The 18,015-nt window shown below is 38.9% G+C and overlaps 1 protein-coding gene across 1 annotated transcript in view; it reads left to right on the forward strand.

Moving 5' to 3' along the window:
• The window catches only part of rock1 (Rho associated coiled-coil containing protein kinase 1), a 124,452-nt gene extending 106,659 nt beyond the window's left edge, over positions 1-17,793 (forward strand). The window contains exons 29-33 of the mRNA XM_033019634.1: positions 1,290-1,378; positions 4,172-4,250; positions 7,027-7,288; positions 7,609-7,825; positions 16,355-17,793. Coding sequence (XP_032875525.1) covers positions 1,290-1,378; positions 4,172-4,250; positions 7,027-7,288; positions 7,609-7,825; positions 16,355-16,358 — 651 coding nt within the window. The 3' untranslated portion in view covers positions 16,359-17,793. The remainder of the gene's footprint in view (positions 1-1,289; positions 1,379-4,171; positions 4,251-7,026; positions 7,289-7,608; positions 7,826-16,354) is intronic.
• The last annotated feature ends 222 nt before the right edge of the window (positions 17,794-18,015 follow it).

An 18,015-nucleotide genomic window follows, 5' to 3' on the forward strand; every position in this document is an offset into this window, starting at 1 on the left:
CGTAAGTTTGCAGATGACACTAAAATTGGTAGAGTTGTGGACAGTGAAGAAGGCTGCCAAAGGTACAGTGGGATAAAGATCAGTCACAGATATGGATGGACAAATGGCAGATGGAGTTTAATCTGAGAAAATGCGAGGTGTTGCACTTTGGAAAGTCGAATGCAAGGGCTAAAGTATAGAGTTAACAATAACAATATAGATATGCAGAGCGATCGTGTGATCCAAGTCCATAACTCCCTCAAGGTGGCAATACAATTTGAGAGTGGTAAAGGTGATTTATGGGATTGGTATTGATTTATTATTATCATATGAACTGAAAAAGAATGGAAAAACTCTCTTTAAATTGCTAAAAGAATAGGATTTAGGAATGCAGTGGGACTAGTCAGCGCTTCGGGTTTTTGTTCTGAAGACTTGCATTCCGAACATGTTGTTCCTCTAGCCAAGCTGTTGAAATGCTGGCATCCATTCAACCATCTGAAAGAACCAATTAAGCCAACTTCCAGAGATGAGCTAAGAGTAACTGCTCATCATCAAGACAGCATTTGACTGAATATTACATCAAAAGTCCTGGTAAAACTAGTCAGTTGAGTGCTGAGGGGAAAGTATCCTGTGTTTGCATTTGTACGTGACATAAATCAAAATGGCTATGGTTGTTGGAAAGAAATCAGTCCAGTCTCAAGACATTGCCGAAGAAGTTCCTCTGGGCAGTTTTCCATTTCTTTGTCATCTGCAAAATAAAACTGAGAGAGTTCCTTCAGAAGCTCGATAGTTGAAGTAGATGATTAACCATCACGTCAAAAAAAGTAAGAGCTGACAACAAATACAGCTCGTAAACGAACAAAAAAAATCTTCAAATGCATTTCTAATTATCAACCTTTCTTCCCTAATCTTTGTAAAAATGTTATCTTGCAATGTTTTATTGCCAGTTCTTTAAGTATTATTTTCACTTAATGCCTTTAGATTCCCTGTTTTTTCTATTTTGGATGCTGTGATTAGAAAATAGCAATCTCAGCTTTTATTATTTTTCCTAGTACCAATCAGTGACTGTATTTCTAGCAACAGATCATTTTTAGCTGAAATCAGCCAATTCATCATATTTTAGTAATTTAATAACACAGCTTTTGTTCCTAATGGTTAAACGTGGATCAGATGTTTCGAGGTTAGGCAGGCAGACTGCTGCTGAGGAGCGCAACTTTTTTCTTGAATCATTGGGAATTTAACGGGAAAGATGGCATTATACTTGCTGGATACAATATTCTTTTGTAATGTTGAATCTTTGTTATTTACAGTATGTTGTGGTCAGCAGCAGAACAATACTGTTCTATGACGACGAGGTGAATAAAGAGCAATCTAATCCTTCTATGGTATTAGATATTGAGTAAGTAGAACCATACTGATACTGCAGAGTTTGCAGAAAGAGAATATTGGTAAAGAGGAGAATTCAGCGTGCAATGTTATTCATTGAAAATTTGATATTAAAGATAAAATGAAATATAAAGTAAAATGTGATATCAGATCAGAAGGTAATGTTGGGTGTGACATGATTAACATTAACTGGCCGATACGGAAAGCAAGAACATTTTCGTGCGTGCGTGCGCATGTGTGTGTGTTCTGAAGACTTGAAAATACTGAAACCAATTGCATGGTGTAACCATACTATGAGTGAGCGGATATGTGATGCATATCCAAGTGCCTACCTAAAAACTTCTTAAACACTACTAAGATATCTGCTTCCACCTAGCAGCACATTTCAGGCACCCATCACTCTCTGTGTCAACAAAACAAACACATCTGCCCCTTTAAATTTTACCCCCAGAAAGTTATGCCCCCTATTCTTTCACCCTGGGGGAAAAACGTTCTGACTGTCTACCCTATCTATGCCTCTCGTCATTTTACTAGTCCTATCAGGGGTAGAGAAAGAAGTACTAACTGATTGGCCTTGATTGGTTTCTCATTCTATTGTTGTATTCCCACAAGTAATCAAGATTAATCTTTAATTGAGGTTATGCTTTGCATTTATTGGCAGGGGTTCAAGGAGGAACAGCAAAAATGATCCCAAAAGTGAAGGAATGTGTTCTGAAAAATAGATGAAACTGATAATCTCAGTTGGATAATAATACTAAATAATTTGTATGTTTGTAACGTAAGAGAAATATTACAAATAAATATTTCATATGAAGTGTTAGTATTAGCAATGTTACAAAATTTTGAGATTTTAAAAATCAAGTCTGTAATTTATCCCATCAGATAAAGCATAAAAATAAGTTTAATTTGACATCTAATTCACTTTCATATCTCAAGTATTTAAAAAGTTATGGCCATTTTCATACTCGGAAATGAGCATCTTGTTCCCTATTGATTTTCTATGGACATAACAAAAAAGTTGTGATCGTGAACAGTCAAAAGCCCATAACTTTCTTAAAAATTAAGAGAACTGAATGAAATTTTCAGTTATCATAGATTGAAGCATTCTGAAACAAATATAAAATAATCTTACTTGGATGATCTGAAATTAAAGCATATAATTAGTTAGTTACCTAATTGTAGCTAATTTCAGACTTCAATTACTATATCTAAACATCTATCCATTTCTTAATAAATTATTAACATTTTTAAATAGCCTAAATGTCCAAATAATATTCACAAATAATTCACAATAAAACATGATTTTTAAATCTCATTTACATTAATTTATAGACCAAATGGAAGGAATTTAGTGTTTAATTGCTGTAAATAAATGCCCATTTAAATCAGCTTTCCAGTGGGTCCCTGTGGAACGCGCTGGTTTAGAACGTTCACATTGCGGTAGATTTGTGCCCCAAATGCCCAGAAAAATACTGCGCGATATAATGGGCCCAAATTGAGCTACTCGCAATATTAAATTTTGTATAAAGGGATCTTTAGAAGCCCTTTTTAATGTAAAAATATACAACCTAACTTCTGCTATTTGCTTTATGAGACTCTGCGGTTGCTGGCCGTCGCGGGTTTAGAGATTGATTTTTAAACTACTATAACTATTATTCAAGGCCTTTAAACCTAATAATAGCTTTTGCGACGGGGTCTTCCAGCGATTTTTCGTTAATAATTAACTAGGCTGAGCATTTTCGATTTGAACAGCCTAGAGAAAATCGCGTTTTAAACCCGCCCCCCTCTAAACGGCGCCAAAATCGCGCACACCCTCAGCAGCAGATTTTCAAAGACGCTTCAGGTAGGCTTTGCAACATACCTATTAGTATTCCGAACACAAGTGCAGTCCCTGTGGGTAATTCAGGTGGATAAATGTTTACGGTTCAGATTATGATTCTAAATAAATTTTGGGTGATTCTGCAATTAAAGCTATAAACGTGCAAATCAGATGAATAGTTCATCCACTCATTGGATGCTTGGGGCCATGCTACTGAAGAGAAGTGCCCCACAAGTTAGTCACGTAATTGTACATGGTCCCCACGATGTAGGGGAAACTGTATTAAGACAATAAATATTGTTTATATTAGTCGGAATAAATACTCTTTTCCTCTGAAAATAATATTTGGGACCTGAGGCAGTGAGAGAGGAAGTAGATGGGTTATTATTGCGTCTCCTCTACTGGGACACGTGGACAGGAAGATACAACAAAAAGAGGTGTGTATATAAAGTTGATTAACATAAGCCAGGATATCACAAGGGAAAAGCACATCAGATCGCAGAAAGGGTAGTGGAAGAGCAATGGGCTCTACAGTGGTATTAGCTGAAGATGATATTTTTATAATATAGACTGAGGCCATATAAAAAGTTAACCCATTGAGTTTATGCTGGCTCTCAGACAAATCCCATTAATCCCATTCCTTTGTAAAGTATGCTACTTTATATGCCCATTAACTCCCCAATCCTTCCCCATCTCCCCCCCCCCCCCCCCCCCCCTCACTTGTCCTTCATCCTTGCAGGGGTAAAGTCCTGGAATTCCCATGTAGTTCGAGAAAGCAAATCACCACCACCTACCTAAATTACTATTTAATGGTGGGTAAATAATTACAGGCCTTGATAGCTTTACCGACATCCTGTGTATGATCGAAAACTTGCATGGCCATAATGCACATGAAAAGTGCCATTGAAATATGTTATCCAAAAAGTTTATTTGCATGCTTAATGAAATCTGCAGGTCATTTGCAACTCAAAATAATTTATATTTCAGCAAATTATTCCATGTGCGTCCTGTAACACAAGGTGATGTATACAGGGCAGAAACTAGTGAAATTCCTCGGATATTCCAGGTAAGCTAACAAACGCATTCAGTTTTCAGGACTTTTCTTTTACATTTTGCTTTTGCCCATTGTCATTAATTATTTGTATTTCAGTTCAGAGAGCATGAAAGATGTCAAAGGAAAAGTGCACAAGACATTTTGTGACATATTTTGTCGACTTTGTAATGAGAATAACAGCATTTATTGTTTTGCATTACACTGCTCTCCGACTCTTCAACCACACCAACATTTACTACATATCGTATTTCACGGCAATGAAGACACCCCTGCGTCAAAGACGCACCTCCATTTTGAATTGCTAAATTTAAAAAAAAAGGCTGCCGGGACGGGATCAAGGGTTTGGTTTAGTCAGTTGAAAGGAAGATGTGAAAGTCCTTCAAGGAGGCAATGAGGACCGGGGAACCTCCATCTTTGCCTGTCCCACAATGCGTTGTGCGGTCCACGCCTGAGGGACGGGGACTTCCTGGCTCAGGAGATCACAAAACGGAGAGAGAGAGAGAGAGAGAGAGAGAGAGAACCCGGGACGGAGCAGCCAGCCTTCCGCCCAGTAGCTACCCGCCAACCACCACCTCCACCGGTTGCGCCTGTGCCGAAGGACACTGGCTGGCGGGCGGGCCGGCACAAGGCGATGAGGTGGCGGCCGCTCACAGCCACCCGAGCTACTCCCCAGCCACAATGCGGTGGCTCCGTGCCCGGAGCTGCTGGGATAATCTCCGACCCCCTCCTTCTCAACGGTCCTGCCCTCCTGCTACTTTACCCCTGGCGGCCAAGCCAAGTTTATTACTTTGTGCAGCCCAGGCCGTGCTGTCCCGGGCCAGACTCCCCATACGCTGTGGAAAGGAACTCTTCTCCAACCCCCCCCCCCCCCCCCCCCCCCCCCCTCAGCGGCGCTGTCCTTTTACAGCTGCTTCCCATTTCACACAGTTCCAGGGTCGAAGGCGTGGCAGGTTCCGCAGAGCAGTCGCTACAAGAGTGGCATTGCTCGGCCTATCCTTCGGTCTCCAAGGCGCAGGTACATTTTCAGGCCTTATTTTAGAGTAAAAATAGGATGCCGGGAAATACGGTAAGTTCAAACTAATGTTTGACAAGAGCACAATGAATTAGGAGTATGCATTGGCCGTCCTGCCCTTCAAGCTGCCTTCCATTTCAATGTGATCATTGCTTACCTGCCCCAGTCCTCGTCCTCGTTCTCGTTTGATACAGTTATATGTAGCTCTCAACTGAAGGAGAGTGAGATTCATCCTGTTGGAACTCACTTGAAGGAGGTTGTATATCAAGAAGATTTGAGTCCAAATGTTGGAGAAAAGATAAGGAACCCCTATAGATGTCAGGAAGAAGAGGGAACATTGAATTAACTGACTTTTAGTGAGGATTTAAAGAAGGTGAACATTACAATTAACGACTGTAATAAAGAGAAAGGGAGAGAATAGCAAGATGTAGCAAAGAATTGGACAAGTTTTATAATGTGATTCTGCGAAATAAACATCAATTCTCATAAGACCAAGCAGTCTTGGGAAAATGACTGAATCATAAAAAATCTTTTTGGCTGAGCTCAACTGGTCAAATGCTTCATTGATGAACTCCATATGGTGTCCAGTGATGGATCAGGAATTTGCTTTGCTGTCAAGCATGCATGCCGGGGAATACACTCTCTTGCATCCTTACTGTTCTCGCACCCAAGTAAGAATTGACGTAGGATCCTTGAGCCGACTTATTTAAATACAAGTTTTCACCCTGCGAGGAGAAGAGACAAGCGCAGTTATATTTTTTAAAGACGTTTTAAGTATTATAGGATATTTTTAAGTGCTTAACTTTTTCTAGTTTATTTAAATTATAATAGTTAATCTTTCTCGATATTGGAATGTTCAGAAGCATTAAGCAACAGTCAACTTTGACAGAATTAATTTGTTGTCGGCTGGAAGTTTTGTGGGCAATGGGTGTTTGGGAACTTTGCTGCCCAGCTGCAGGGCAGTTTTAATCAACAAGATTACCTTTACAGTTGCAGAGAGAGTAAGGTACAATATCATAAGATCATAAGTGATATGAGGTCATCAAGTCTACTCCACCATTCAATCATGGCTGATCTATTTCTCCCTCCTAAGCCCATTCTCTTGCCTTCTCCCCATAATCCCTGATACCTGTACTAATCAAGAATCTATCAATGCCTTAAAAATATCCATTGATTTGGCCTCCACAGCCTTCAGTGGCAACTCGTATCAATAGGAAGTTTATTTTAGTTTATTGTCATGTGTACCGAGGTACAATGAAAAGCTTTTGTTTCATGTTAACTACTCAGTGGAAAGACAATGCATGATTGCTATTGAGCCATTCACAGTGTAAAGAGTGGAGCAATTATAATGCGTGATCGCAGATCCACTTCTGTGACTAACACACAAAGAATCGCCCTGGTTGGACGCTATCTTGGATCTGTGTGAGGGCAGACTCACTAGGCAAAACCTGCGCCTTCATTATGTGGTTTATCTCTGGCCCACATAAAAATGGTTTGAATGGTTGGGGTATCGCAGGCTGTACATAATACTCTGATTCCCCATCAGCAATAAAACCGATCCATTATTGTATCAAAGATAAATGTTGATGTGGGAGTTTGCTCAGGCTTCCTGCTGTTTATAGGTAATGTGTAAAACAATTTCAAGTATGTGTCTCCGAGGGCAATCTTGCACCACAGTCCTTTTCTTCTGGACAAAATTGTTCACTTAGACTTGTAATTTTTAACCATAGTTTGAACCATTTGTTTTAATTACTGTATTTGAATAAATTTTTTCAGATACTATATGCCAATGAAGCTGAATGCCGGAAAGATGTGGAAGTAGAAACTGTGCAATCAGTGGAAAAACCTGACTTTATACCTCATAAAGGTCACGAATTTATCCCAACACTTTATCATTTTCCTACAAATTGTGAAGCTTGTGCAAAGCCTTTGTGGCATGTTTTCAAACCACCACCTGCACTAGAATGCAGGCGATGCCATGTTAAGTGCCATAAGGATCATTTGGATAAAAAGGAAGACATGATTATATCATGCAAAGGTATGAATATTTTTTATGAATGAAACGGCATTGATTTTCAGCTATCAATCTTAACTACTACTTTACAAGAAGAGGCAGTTTATATAATATTTGTATTTCCCCTAGACTGATGTGTACTTAAATATAACATGAATCTTATATTCTACTATAAGACCAGTAACTAAGAGCTTAAGAACACCAGACAATATCCTGTCAATTGTTTAATTGTATAGCTATTGCATTGACAGGCCGTTGTATTTTGGCAAAAGCTAATCGTTAATTAACGAGAGCATGGGAGACTTTTGTACAATCACTTCTCTAAGAGTATGTTTTCTTCTTAGTGAATTATGATGTCAATACAGCGAGAGATATGTTGCTACTGGCATGCTCTCAGGATGAACAGAAAAAATGGATTGGACATTTAGTGAAGAAAATTCCAAAGAACCCGTCAGCTATCTCAAGTTTTATGCGTGCTTCTCCCAGGACCTCATCCACCAGATCAGCACCAAATCAGTCTTTTCGCAAACCTGCCAAACATATTACTCCAGTCAAGCCCAGGTAACAAATTAACAAATAGGTTTTCTTTTGATGTATATTTGTGGCAGAAGTCATTAATTTGCTGTTTTAGTGGAAAGAAACGGATAGTTCTCTAAAACAGTGAAATTACAAATCATAGTCACACAGCACAGAAATAGCAGAAAATGAATGACTGCCACAAGTCAGAGACTGAAAGCAACAGTTGATTTGAATAGAAGATAGACACAAAAAGCTGGAGTAACTCAGCGGGTCAGGCAGCACCTCTGGAGAAAAGGAATAGGTGGCATTTCAGGGCAAGACTCTTCTACAGATTGAGAGCTAAGGGTAGGGAAACGAGAGATATCGACAGTGATATAGAGAGATATATAACAAATAAATGAAAAGTATGCAAAAAAAAGTAACGATGATCAAAGAAACGGTCCTTTTTTGGCTGAAGGCTAGGTGTAAAGGAGATTTGTATAGACTGTTAGTGTTGCATTGATGGAGCATGGGTTTAAATTAATCCCATGTAGATGAGGCTCAGAATTCTTGAGCTTTGAGAAACATTCAAGAAATGCCCTGAAACGTTTCAAGACAGATAATTGGACAGAACACGGGTTTTATTTTTGAGATAGAAAATCATTGAACAAGAGGTAGCATTTAAATTTAAACTAGACCTGTAAACGTCTACTTCTTTCCATGAAATGCTCTGTTTTAACCCACTATTTCCCCAAATCTGACACTTTGTGAACAATGAGCCCACACCTTGTTTTTGCTCTAGCTTGGTACCAAGCATGTATTATTTTCCTAAATCCCACAACTGCTTTGCTTGCCTCCTTATTTAAGGAAATAACTATTTTACTAAACTTGTAGTCCTAATGTGTCCTTTGTTTGGTTGTAATTCATTTACATCACATCTTTAAGCAATGACCGCCCACACGCCATCCCTCATAGTATTTAAATAAACTGAATATCCACTGAAATAAAATGAAAATGGGCGTTTGGGAGAGGAACAAATTATTACAGATCTATTTGCTAGCAAGGATTTGATGTCGTTGAGTGAGAATTGAAGTTACAAAGAGGAAGGATAAAGAAAATATCTTCAAAACAGAGATTGGAAATCTCTTAATAACCTTTTATACAAGTCTATTAAATATCATCCTTTTAACTATGTAATCTCTGGAATTCCTGTGCTAAACCACCGTATTTCCCGGCAATGAAGACGGACCTGCGTCGAAGAGGCACCCCCATTTTTAGTTGCTAAATTTTGAAGAAAGGCTGGCCTCAGTTCCCAGATCCCTCGCATCCCCGGGACCAGCTGTAGCGCCCAGGTCGCCTGCCCCGGGACTGGCTGTAGCGCCCAAGACGCCTGCGTGCCCCGGGTCTAGCTGCAGTTCCCAGGTCGCCTGCGTGCCCCAGGTCAAGCTGCAATTCCTAGGTTGCCTGCGAGCCCCAGGTCTGGCTGAAGTTCCCAGGTCGCCTGCGTGCCCCGGGTCAAGCTGCAATTCCCAGGTCGCCTGCGAGCCCCGGGACTGGCTGTAGCGCCCAGGTCGCCTGCGAGCCCCGGGTCTAGTTGCAATTCCGCTGTCCTGGGCCCGGCGGCCTCTTGTAGCCACCCGAGCTACTGAGTGAGTTGCTGGCATGATCCCCGACCCCCTCCTTTTCAATGCTCCTGCCCTCCCCGAAACTTTACCCCTGGCGGCACAGCCGTGCTGACCCGGGCCAGACTCCCCACACTTTGTGGAAGGAACTCTCCTCCCCCCCAGCGGTGCTGTCCTTTTACAGCCGCTGTACTGAAGTTTAGCCAAGTCTATCTTTCTTGGCTAACAATCTAACCTTCGGCCTCCAAGACGCAGGTACATTTTCGGGCCTTATTTTAGGATAAAAAATAGCGACTTCGTTGCCGGGAAATTCCCATTCCAATTATCTCTGCTTTAAATCCATTTCTGACTAAGCTTTGCACCACCTTACCTAAGGCACCTTTAGCTCATTGGCACGTATACTTCATGATGTGTCACGGAGAACGGGACAGGTCCTTTGCCCTCAGCACTGACCAACAGGCACCCACTTACCACATCCTGTGATATCCCACAAATCTTATTTTATGATGCTCACATTCCCACCAGTCCACCCAGATTCTATCACTCACTTACTCACAAAGGGGAATTTGCAGTGGCTAAATAATCTACTAACCTGCATGGTCTTTGCGATGTGGGATGAAACTGGAGTCTCGGAAGACCAGAATGGTCACAGGGAAAACATGCAGACTGTATGCAGAAGGTCAGGATTGAACCTGTCACGAGATCTGCGACGAAGCCATTCTAATAGCTGTGTCACTGTGCTCTCCTGGGTGCTTGGGCTCAAATTATTATGTCAAGTTTGTAAATAAACAAACAGTGCCCTCCATAATGTTTGGGACAAAGACCCATCATTTATTTATTTGCCTCTACTCCACGATTTGAGATTTGTAATAGAAAAAATCACATGTGGTTAAAGTGCACATTGTCAGATTTTAATAAAGCCCATTTTTATACATTTGGGTTTCACCATGTAGAAATTACAGCAGTGTTTATACATAGTCCCCCCATTTCAGGGCACCATAATGTTTGGGACACAGCAATGTCATGCAAATGAAAGTAGTCATGTTTAGTATTTTGTTGCATATCCTTTGCATGCAATGACTGCTTGAAGTCTGCGATTCATGGACATCACCAGTTGCTGGGTGACTACTCCAGGGCTGCCAACCCTCACGCATTGAGCATGAGAACAATCAACAACAACAATCTGAAAAAGGGTTGCGGCCCGAAACCTTGCCTATCTCCTTCGCTCCATAGATGCTGCTGCACCCGCTGAGTTTCTCCAGCATTTTTGTGTACCTTCAATTTTCCAGCATCTGCAGTTCCTTCTTAAACAACAACAATCAGTTTTATTCGTCACTTGCACATAAAGTGCAAATGAAAATGAATTTGCCAGCAGCGGTACAATGAAAAAGAACACACAAAACCACAATAAAAATTTAACACGAACATCCACCACAGCATTCATCACTGTGGTGGAAGGCACAAAATTTGGCCAGTCCTCCTACATTTTCCCCCGTGGTCGGGACCTCAACCCTCCGCAGCCGCCACTGCAGGCATCCAGATGAGTGAAAGTCCAGGTAAATCCAGAATCACGCATTTCACCCGATTCTCACGCTGATCACAAATTTCTCATGCTCAAATTTAAAAAAAAATCCTTGTCCGCTTTTGAAATAAGTATGATTGTAGGTTCATTTAGAGTTTCTGGGAGTTTCTGTTGAGTATAAGCGTATTTGTACATTGTCTGTAGGCGTGGGGAAAGCAAATCATAATTTTTTTTATAAAATTCCGAATTTAGACCATCGGGTCCTGCAGACTTTCCGTTTTTTAAGGATTTTATTGATTCTTCAATGTCTTTTATCGTAATTTCAGCCCCTAGCAATTCTCTCTCTTTCTGATCTTGACCCGCAAACTTACAATTCTGTAAAAATGTTTCCATTCCCGTTGATTGTTCATCCCGTTGAAGACCCAGGTTCATACAGAGCTATAGCCCTCTTAAATACTGATCAGAAAATATTAACTAAGATTCTATCTAATAGATTGAGCTTAGTGATCAGCAAATTAATACATCCCGACCAAACAGGGTTTATCCCCAAACGGTATTCATTTTATAATCTGAGAAGATTATTTAATATTATATACTCCAATAGAATCCCTAACGCAGAGCTAGCAATTATCTCGTTAGATGCTGAAAAAGCATTTGACCAGGTAGAATGGCCATATTTATTTTCGGTGATGGAAAATTTTCAACTAGGAGTTGTGCTGTACATGGGTTAAATTGATATATTCTAATCCAACAGCTAGAATATTAACAAACAAAATGTTATCAACTAAATTTAATCTCTCTAGAGGCTGTAGACAAGGATGCTCACTATCCCCACTATTATTTGCTCTTGCAATCGAACCCCTAGCAGAAAGCGTTAGAAACCATCCAGGAATATTTGGATACAATACTAGAGACACAAGGAATAAAATCTCCTTATATGCAGATGATATACTAATATATATTACAAAATTAGAAACTAGTATTCCAAACCTATTAAATCTAATAACTCAATTTGGTCAGTTTTCGGGATATAGAATTAATTGGAATAAAAGCGAAATCATGCCAATAACAAAATTCAATTTACATACAATACAACAATCCCCTTTTAAAATAGTTAAAGATAAATTTAAATACTTAGGAATCTATGTAACTAAGACATATACCTCTTTATTTAAACTAAATTTCCCACCCTTACTGAATAAACTACATAAGAATATTCAATACTGGAAAACACTCCCCATTTCTATGCTTGGGAGAATTAATGCTATAAAAATGATTTTTTTACCGCAACTGCTGTACCTACTTCAATTAATTCCGATATATATCCCAAAAACTTTTTTCAAAAAAGTCGATTCCATTGTTACAAGTTTTGTCTGGGATTATAAGAATCATAGAATAAGTAAAAAACATTTATGTAAATCAAAGATAAATGGAGGTTTGGCTTTGCCAAATTTCTTATTTTATTTTTGGGCAGTCCATATTAAAAACATGAATTTCTGGCTGGAAGAAATGGATCAACAACCAGATTGGCTAATGATGGAAAAGGAAGACTGTCTACCTTTTGAAATTGGACCGATCATATTTGCCCCCACAAAACAGCACAAAAAAACCTATAAAGAAAACCCCATAATACATAGTGGAATACGAATTTGGAAACAAATAAAAAAAGATTTAAAATTGAATAATATACCACTCTGCCTTCCCATTGTAAATAATCCTTTATTCAAATCATCCTTTATGGACAAAGGTTTCACACAATGGAAAAATTATGGAATCAAAAATATAGGACATCTTTATGGGAAAGGTACTTTTCTTTCATTTCAAGAGTTACAACAGAATTATGGACTGCACTCAAATAATTTCTTCAGATATCTACAAATTAGAGATTATGTTAAATCTAATACACAAGTCTACAGGAATAGGGAATCAGAAATTCTTGATGAATGTCTGAACAAGCATCCTAATACTGAAAAACTAATAGCTTATATTTATAACACCCTACTAAACAACGAGGTACCACCGACCGAACCATATAGATACAAATGGGAAAATGAAATAGGTCATCCTATCACGAAAGATATGTGGGACGAAAGTTTACAACAAATACATCAATGTTCATTAAATGCCAGACATACTTTAATACAATTCAAGGTCTTACATAGACTACACTACTCTAAAATAAAACTAAATAGAATCTTCCCACAAATCTCTCCTATTTGTGATAAATGTCTACATCCAGAGGCTAATTTAACACATACGTTTGCAAACTGTATAAAACTTAAACATTTCTGGACTGATATTTTTGAAATAACTTCAGAAGTTATTAATACAAAACTGGACCCAGACACAAAATTAATAATACTTGGAATATCAGAACAAAGCTTAACACTCACAACAAACCAAAGAAATTTCCTCAACTACAGTATAATAACCGGAAAAAAATTAATATTAAAATTTTGGAAAGGCCCTACAACCCCCACAATTAAAATGTGGATTACGGAAATGTCGGAGACCCTATACTTAGAAAGAATTAGACTTGTCTTAATGGACAAACAAGATCTTTTTCATAAAATTTGGGCTCCATTCATTAACTATCTGAAGGGATAGATTGGCACAGCACGAGGACCCAACTGAAACTTGAACTCAGGAACAGATGAAAAGTTACACTTTATAACCTACGAACCTATCTCCATTGACGTATTACAGGTAACCCATTCCACCTCCCTTGTTTTTCTGTTGTGTTTTTGTTTTTTTTTTGCTTTCTTTTTTATTTGTAACTTTCTACCCTCTCTTTTTCCCTCTTTCTATAAAAAATAAAAACACTAGAAGCAGAAGTAATTGATAATGGAAATTTTTTGTATATACTGATGTATATGAAAAGTTTTTTTACTATAATATGTAACTACATTTTATAATATGTCTACTTCTAATAAATAAATAAATAAATTAAAAATAAATTAAAAAAAATTAAAAAGATTTAAAAAAATTTAAATTAAGAAAGTCACGAAAAATTCAATTCGCCGAAAGCTTCCACACACACTAATAAGAATAGCTTTCTGTCAGCGGGTTGCCCGTAAGTAACAAACAATTTGATTGGCTTAAGCCTATCGCACACTATTCTGCAAATTCTGCAGTGCTAATGTTTTCATTTGACACTCAGCTGGTGGAAATTCAAATTAAAGCAAAAAATGTTTTATAGGTGAGTAAAAACCACAAGGGGAATATATAAGGTGAATGCAGTCTTTTTCCCGGGATATGTGATTCAAGAACAAGAGGGCATTGGTTTAAAGCAGGGGTGTCAAACTACCGGCCCGCGAATGGGTCCAATCCGGCCCGTGGGATGATTTGGGAAAAAAAGGAGTTTAGTTTAGAGTCTAAAGGTGAGACATGGTGGTGGTCCCAGCACCCACCCCTGAGGAACCGCTCACACCTCCCATCCTCACCTCCGGCGGCTCAGTGTCCGTCGGCCGCTCTGTCCACACCCCATGGAGTTTTAACCCCGGCCAGGAACGGACCTCCAGAGCCGCGGGGATGAATCTCGGGCTAAGGCTCCGCTCCGATGCCCAACCCCTGGGTCACTGACCCTCGCCTCCTCCAGACCCCCGGGTCACTGACCCTCACCTCCCCCGGATCCCTGGGTCACTGACATCTCGGTCATTACGCTCCCTCACAATTTCTCACTCTCAACTCTCACCCAATGTTGGCATCCCTGAATCGCCCATACACTAGTTCTATCCTACACATTAGGGCCAATTTACAGAAGCCAATTAACCTTCATAACTGCACATTTTGAGTGTGGGAGGAAGCAGGAGCACCTGGAGACAAAAGTACTGGGTTATTTCTCAGGATGGCAGCACTGTCATATGTTGAGAGAATGGAGCGACTGGGCTTGTATACACTGGAATTTAGAAGGATGATAGGGTATCTTATTGAAATATCCCACACCCTCCCGCCCCCCTCGGTCGCTGTGCTTCCTCGCAATTTCTCACTCTCAGCTATATATGCCCAGGCCATAACATCCCCACCACTGTGTTTTACAGATGAGATGGTATGCTTTTAATCTTGGGCAGTTCCTTCTTTGCTCCATACTTGCCATCACTCTGATATAAGTTAATCTGCGTCTCATCTGTCCACAAGACCTTTTTCCAGAACTGTGGTTGCTCTTTTAAGTACTTCTTGTTAAATTGTAACCTAGCCATCCTATTTTTGTGGTTAACCAGTGGTTTGCATCTTGCAGTGTAGCCTCTGTATTTCTCTTCCAGAAGTGTTCTGCAGACAGTGGTCATTGACAAATCCACACCTGATTCCTGAAGAATGTTTCTGATCTGTTGGACAGGTGTTTGGGGATTTTTCTTTATTATAGAGAGAATTCTTCTGTCATCAGCTGTGGAGGTCTTCCTTGGCCTGCCTGTCTCTTTGCAATTAATAAGCTCACCAGTGCTCTATTTCTTCTTAATATTGTTCCAAACAGTTGATTTTGGTAAGCCTAAGGTTTGGCTGATGTCTCTAACAGTTTTATTCTTGTTTCTCAGTTTCATAATGGCTTATTTGACTTTCATTGGCACAACTTTGGTCCTCATGTTGATAAACAGCAAGTTTCCAAAGGTGATGGAAAGACTGGAGGAAAGACTAGGTGCTGTGAGCTCTTTCATACCTGCATTAAGGAGGCAATTAAACACTTCTGAACAATTACAAACGCCTGTGAAGCCAAACATTATGGTGCCCTGAAATGGGGGACTATGTATAAAGACTGCTGTAATTTCTACATAGTTAAACCAAAATGTATACAAATGGCCTTTAATAAAATCGGAGAATGTGCACTTTAACCACATCTGATGTTTTCTATTACAAATCTCACATTGTGGAGTACAGAGGCAAATAAATAAATGATGGGTCTTTGTCCCAAATATTATGAAGGTCACTGCAGGTTGTTATAAGATATTTTACTTTAAAGAACTGAAGGAAATCAAAATACGGTAAGTAACAGAGATGAAAGTAATGGTTTATTATGTTAGTTATTTTCATAGTACCATACTCCACATTTTGAGCAAAATGGCTTATTTTTAAACTGACTGCTACTGTTTGGTGGCATTTTTTCATATCTACATATATACTTTGACAAATCTTGTCTTGTTTGTGTGTGCGTGTGTGTCTACATGTGTAATTGTATCTTTGCCAAAACGGTACATGATAGCGCAAAAATTTTGTGAGAGAGAGAGAGAGTATTTATTTATATATATGCCGCCAGCTGGAGTCTTGTACACGCGGCACACAGAGCAAAGCCGTTGGGGGGGACCCGTGAGTGCCGGAAAAGGCCTGCGTTGCCCGTACTTCTCAGTGGTTGAATCTTGCGCTGGGGTCACGGCTCACACTTGGTCTTTTTTTATCCTTGCACTTTGTTCAAGTCACAGTGACCGTTTTGTTGATAATGATTTCTCTCTTTTTCAGCTAACCGTTTATGGAATTTGGATTTAAGATTCTTCTCAAGGAAGATGGGTTTTGTGAAATCGCAAATCAATGCAAAATGGATTTGACTCTTTCCACTCCAAACAGTCCAAATTTCTGGGCAAAATTTGTTGTTAATCTCCGCATCTCATTCACCTACTCTCTTTTCCTGCACTTTTCAAAATGCGTGGAAGGCTAATCATCGCACATTGGCCATACATACCAGAAGTTTTTTTTTAATGAATTGCAACAGGCAGCAAACTAAAAATAAGGTCTTGACTTTTCTGTAATAGCAAGTGAACATCAGGGCAGCACATTACGGAAAAGCCCAATGAGTTTTTCTTTATTGCGTCATTTCAGCGAGTAAGGGATAGGGTAGTTGCACTTAAGGGAATAGCTTATGCTAAAGCAAGGAGGGAAGTGTGTGAAATTGAAATACTGGAAATAGCACAGAGAACAGATAATTCCTTTGAAGATGGTGTCAGATGCTTCAGAAGACCATTGTTACATTGAATTTATTACGCCTCAAACTTTTCATGCCTTCTGTGCAGATCTGTTGAGACGCTTAAAGCTTTACAATCTTGTGACTGTAAGACTGAAAGCTCTGCTGATAAAAAGGCTTATAAACTATGCTATTCTAAATACATAAACTCAAATGTTTAGAACTGGGAAAAATTCACTGAATATTTCACTCATGATCTGTTTACTTTTTGCAAAGCCATAGCAGTTCAAATGTTGTACCGTTTAAAATAAGCATTGGGGAATTAGTGTTAATTCTGAACAGTCAGATTTGTATTTTGGGGGCACATTATTTTGTAATGATTTTATAAATAGATTGCCTTACATTTTAAATGAATTCTTTTCAGAAGGTAGTCAACATTAACTTAACAGATAAACTGTGCACTGTTTTAAAACATAAATTATTCTACTTAAAACACTTCAACGGGAATCGTATAATCCTGTTGATGCCTTACTTTTGAAGAACTGTTTTACTGCCATTCATTGTAATTTCAAATAACTGTATCTGCTTAAACATTTTTCAGTGCATTGTGAACTGTGTTATTTTGGGTATTTTGAAAACAATTCTAAAGTGAATAAACTGCCTGGAATCTGTTGGAATTGCACATAGGAAAACCTGCAGCAAACTTGACCTGTTGATGGCATTAAATAAGGATTATTTCTTTGTATTATTCCAGGAGTCACTCCAGTAACATAGGAATTGTTGTATTTGCTGTTTTATTTTTTGCCAGTCAACAGGAATACAGTCATGAAATGGATGATAGGCTTATTTCACCTAGTACCTCCCATGTAATTTATAAAGGCTTTGCAGTTACATGTATTAAAGCACTGGAAATTGGATTTTTGTTGAAGATAATTACATATTTTAAGTGATATTGAAAGTCGCACTGATGGATATGTATCAATAAACATATCTATATGCATTTGCCTGTTTTAATACAATGAGATATTATTCTTGCGAACATTGCTTGGTAAGATGATTTGACTCGGTTGAATTCCATTGCCTGTATTTGCATACCGAATCTTAATTATTGAAGCAGAATATATTAATTCACTGGAGAAATGTGTACCATGATGCCACAACTGCAGAGATGAAAGAAAAACAAAACAAAGGAAGAACAACAAATAAAAGATTTATATATTTT

This window comes from Amblyraja radiata, chromosome 4 (assembly GCF_010909765.2).
Source record: "Amblyraja radiata isolate CabotCenter1 chromosome 4, sAmbRad1.1.pri, whole genome shotgun sequence".
Classification (NCBI taxonomy): domain Eukaryota; kingdom Metazoa; phylum Chordata; class Chondrichthyes; order Rajiformes; family Rajidae; genus Amblyraja; species Amblyraja radiata.